The sequence below is a fragment of the Quercus robur genome, chromosome 3 (assembly GCF_932294415.1).
Source record: "Quercus robur chromosome 3, dhQueRobu3.1, whole genome shotgun sequence".
NCBI lineage: Eukaryota > Viridiplantae > Streptophyta > Magnoliopsida > Fagales > Fagaceae > Quercus > Quercus robur.
The window spans coordinates 8,463,232-8,467,924 of record NC_065536.1 but is presented as its reverse complement, the minus strand read 5'-3'; the positions used below and the strand labels follow the sequence as shown (position 1 = coordinate 8,467,924).

The following is a 4,693-nucleotide window of genomic DNA, read 5'->3' as shown; positions in this document are numbered from 1 at the left end:
TGTTCCATCCTTAATGTGAAACTGGAAAAGGAATCTTACCTTGCTTTGATCACTTTATAAACTCCCAAGCCATATGTTGTACAAACTGGTGTGTATTCCAACTCTCCTCATTACCATTCTTCTCTGTAAATCTCCATAACCACTTTCCCAACAAAGCATGGTTAAAACTTAAAAGTACTCAATTTCCAAATACCTAGACCTTTTATCCATAAGTATGTACTTGCAATTTTCCAATCCACTAAATCATTAAATTTAGCCCTCGTTATAAATATATATATATACTAGTCGCTAACCCGTGCGATGCACGGGAAAATTATTGAGTATAATATAAAATTTAATCTTGGTTTATTTTACTACAACAACAAAATTGAATTTGTAAAAGAAAATCATGTATCTAAAACATTTGCTATCAGTTATACGTTTCAGACATTTGAAATGAAAAATAAAGATTTTTTAAGTCCAAGAACCATCTAAAAGTGACAACATTGTCTCAACACATACAAACATGATGAATATATCATCATTCATCATAAGTAAAGAAAATTTAGAAAATATATAACATGTAATTGAGTTTTAGTAAATCTCTTTTGATTTTTGAACTTTTTTTTTTTTTTTTTGCTGAATATACCCGCTGTAAAGTTGAATTATATATGAAAGGTGCATGATAGGCGTACGACTTACTTTTCCAATATTACGTATTATAAACACATTAAAATTACTATATATAGGGTTATATTATTTTTTTTGTGCAAACATATTAAATATAAAAATTAAATATATTATTATAGAGTCTATTATAGTGCGTTTTTAATAGATATGCTGCATAGTATAGCACAAGGAAGTCAATACTATCCGTGGCCATTTCAGTTTGATAAAAAAAAAAGGAAATATTTCGATATCGATTAATACTGGTGTACAATTTCGGTTTACCTCTAATTTTTTATATTCATTATTCAAAATCTATATAATTTGTTGCAAATATTTAAAATGATAATTTACATATATGTTTAACCTTTAGAATTGTGCTAGGACCACATAAATGGACACAATTTTGTACTACAACTTGCCACATGATTTGTTGTAATTGGCAAAGATGTGTCAATGGGCCATGTGAGAACATATTTTTACCAATCATAACTCACCATGCGACACAAAATTTTGCCTATTTATGTGGTCCTAGCATAATTCATAAATAAAAGAAAATACATAGATTATACTTTTGATGATTTTTTTTTTGGATGAATAATAAAAATTACTTAAAATAAATAAATAATTAAATAAAAAAATAAAATAAAAAAGGGTTCACGTGGGTCAGGGCACACTTCCACACTTTTAACAAAAGGTAAAAGTCTCTTCTTTGATGAAAAGTAAAAGCAATAGGCAAAGAAAGTTCAAAGAGACATTAGTCAGTAAGAACAACACGTAGACTATCATGAGAAATCAACAGGTGGACTATCATGCATGAATCAATTGAAACCAATACAACAGGTGGACAGTCATGCAAAACCAGTAAATTGCCAAAAATATGAGAAAACAACAGGTGGACCATCATTTATACATCAAGTAAGACCAATACAACAGGTGGATAACATGCATCCATCAAATATAACCAATACACACGTAGACAAAACCATTAACATCAATTTCTCAGAATATTTAACACCACCTATTCCTTTGTTAACTATTTTGTAAGGTCATTTATCTATTCCCAACAGATAGCAGAACACCTTCGTAATGGTGATTGCATTATTGTAAGAAAAGTTGAAATAATTTGTAACATAAGTTTCAACATATTAAAGGAGTTCTTGTTTCCTTTTCCTCTTTTGTCGATCTGCAATAGGTGTGAGCTGTACATGACTTGCATCATTTGTAGGATTAGCATCTTTTTCACTTGGTAAGTTGTTGTCAGAATCATTTGTAGCATCGCTCATATAATACTGTTAAAAGAATATGGTGTAAATTTTATTCTGATATGAATAAGTAACATTAAAAATATCTAATTTTTTTATTTAAATTTAATATAAAAGTACTCACATCAGTTATTTGATCAAGTTTAACTGAATTGTCAATCTGCATAACAGGATCAAAAACTTTCTTTACTGTGTAGATCTCCCATCCTTGTTTGAGGTTATAATCATTGAGTTCCAATTGGAAGACAAATGTTTTCCCAATAAGGTTTGCTATTTGCATAGGCATGTCAAACTCTTCAGGTACCTTGTAGAAATAGTAGGACATAAATTGTAAGATCAATTATACTAAAGAATATATTAAGAACTATTTGTGAATTTCAAATTCTCACCTGTGAACATTTATTTATAAGTTCTTTTGCTAATATATGGAGTAATTTTTCAGCCATAGAATCAAATAAAATGAATGTTGTTAATCCTGTGTCATCTTCAACTTTCAGTTCAATTCTATACCTGAAAGAAGGCATGGTAGATATAATTTTAATTATTTTTTTTTTCACTTTTCTTTATATATATATATATATATATATATTTATACTTTTATATTATACATACCTTGGGATTGGGAAGCCTGCATTAAGGAAAAATTTCAATTATACATACCTTATGCACAAAATTTCAATGTCTTAGCTATTAACATTCCTTATTATTAAGGAAAAAAAAATTAAAATAGAAATATACAATCTGTTGACAAATTGAACAGTTCCTGTAATGCCAAAAACCTTCTTCCATGGCTTTTATATTTCTCATCAACATGTCTAACATTTGTTTTTAAATCGCCAAAACAAACATATTCTATTTACTATATTCGTTTTACTGTTGCATTGTAAGGTTATCTAAAGTTGTTGTTTGAAAAAGTAATAATATTAGAAAAGAATAAATCAGTTACCGTAATGATTTTGCTGGGCTACTCTGTTTTTTTTCTCCACAACCTTTGCTGGGTTCCTTCTAACAGAGGGAAAAAACAAAACACAAAACAGAAAACGAAATGTCAACAATGTGGGTTTGAAAGAGTTAGAGCAACTAATGCAAGAATAAGTAAGAGCAACTAATATTTGTGAAGAACCTTCGCTGGGTCTATTGTCACAGCGTGAAAAAAAAAAAAAAAAAAAAAAAAAAAAAAAAAAAAAAAAAAAAACGGGAAAATGGAGAGAAGAAAACAAAAAGCAAACAAAAGATAGTAACCCAACGTTACTATGTAATCCAACATCAAAATCTATATGACCACCGAAAGTAAATTGAGTCCTAAAATATGAAAAAGGAAAACCCAACATTCATAGAGAAGAGAAAAACGGACACTAAGAACATCAAAATCGGAGTCTGGAAACATTGTTTTTTTCTTTCGCCAAAGCAAACATAGCGTAATTTAGAAAATTTACTAAAGTTGTATAAATCAAAACATACAATGGAAAACCAATATTTCTACCAAATTAGTGGAAGGTTACCGTAGTGATTTTGTGGGTTACTCTGTTTTTTCTCCACAACCTGTGCTGGGTTACTCTGTTTTTTCTCCACAATCTTCGCTGTAAATAACTATCCAATGAAACGGTATGGGTTTGAAAGAGTTAGACCAGCTAATGCAAGAGTAAGCAAGACCAACTAATGTTTGTGAAGAAAAGAATTACCAGTAGCAGTAGCATCAAGGACACTCTGTTTTTGATTCACAACGTTCGCTGAGTTTGTTCTTGCAGCGGGGAAAAAAAAAAAAAAAAAAAACAGAAAACAGAAAAACGGAAAGAAGAAAACACAACATAATCAGCGTATATAAACAAATAAGTAGTTACCCACTGAAACTAAATAAGTCACCACCGAAAAGATACATTGTTCTACTTTTTTTAATGGTAGACGTGGCATTAATTTATGTAGCCACATGGTGCAATGAGGTAAGGTCAACAAAAAGTCAAACGTTTCGGCTATTAGTTATTATATAGATATATATATTATTCTTCTAATCTAAGGAGGTCTGGACCATGTTCAGAAAGACAGAAACCATGGTTGGGGTGGGGCTTATTGGTGTAAGCCACATAAGGCGTGAAATGACTTTGCCAATCTTTAGATCTGACTTGTTTGTTACTTGAGTGCGTGTGCGTGCATGTGAAAATTTTCTCCTAGATTATGGTTATTTTTCCAGCTTTTGTATTGTGTTTAACTTCTGATTCATATTTTTCAAACTTATGGTTCCTGATTGCGGATTGTGATGTAATTATTAACAAAGACAAAGGAGTTTCTCGGATCCATGTAGAAATGGTTGTTGATGCACTGAATTCTTTGAATCCTCTGAATAAAAGACATTTCAACACTTTGTTGATTAGGTCATGTCCATCTCTTTGTTGATTAGGTCATGTCTACCCGGGGAAAAGCAATACAGCATTTAAAATTGGTGCTATTACATAAAACTTTACACTATCATGTTCTACTTATTCCATTGAGATTTCACTCTATACAGGTTTTGTTTTGTTCCTCTCATATTTTTTGTCTGCTCGGAGTCCTCCCAAGTGAATCAACCCCTTCAAGACAAAATTTCAGTAATTGGTTTTAAGTGAGAGGTGCCTTTTTTAGCTATCAAGAGATATGTACTTGCTTTTATCTTGGAAATATTGCTTATTATATTTTCATCAATAATACGTGTCTTGATTTTTGTTGAAATAAGGTCTTCTTAATATAATAATGAGTTCTATCAACAGTGCAGAAAAGTAAAAAACACTATCACGGAATCAAATGCTTCC

General features: G+C 30.4%; 1 protein-coding gene and 1 long non-coding RNA gene across 2 annotated transcripts; both read right to left on the bottom strand.

Annotated features, from left to right (window-relative positions):
• Positions 1–1,548: 1,548 nt before the first annotated feature.
• LOC126716947 (uncharacterized) lies at positions 1,549–2,412 on the bottom strand. The gene is made up of 3 exons (XM_050418009.1): positions 2,300–2,412; positions 2,035–2,214; positions 1,549–1,937 (listed from the first exon to the last, which is right to left on the bottom strand). Exons 1-3 carry the CDS (start codon positions 2,354–2,356, stop codon positions 1,794–1,796), a joined length of 381 nt encoding a protein of 126 aa, XP_050273966.1. The 5' UTR covers positions 2,357–2,412; the 3' UTR covers positions 1,549–1,793.
• A 339-nt stretch (positions 2,413–2,751) lies between these two features.
• On the bottom strand, positions 2,752–3,688 carry LOC126716949 (uncharacterized). The gene is made up of 3 exons (XR_007652342.1): positions 3,593–3,688; positions 3,413–3,500; positions 2,752–2,915 (listed from the first exon to the last, which is right to left on the bottom strand). It is a non-coding gene; the product is annotated as an uncharacterized LOC126716949 (long non-coding RNA).
• Positions 3,689–4,693: the final 1,005 nt, after the last annotated feature.

Excerpts from the sequence above, each read along its gene's own strand:
- LOC126716947 (XM_050418009.1), bottom strand. The coding sequence starts at position 2,356 with ATGGCTGAAAAATTACTCCATATATTAGCAAAAGAACTTATAAATAAA. Across the intron at positions 2,215-2,299 it reads TTATAAATAAATGTTCACAG|GTACCTGAAGAGTTTGACAT; the intron begins GTGAGAATTTGA and ends TATTTCTACAAG. Across the intron at positions 1,938-2,034 it reads AACTTGATCAAATAACTGAT|TATTATATGAGCGATGCTAC; the intron begins GTGAGTACTTTT and ends TTCTTTTAACAG.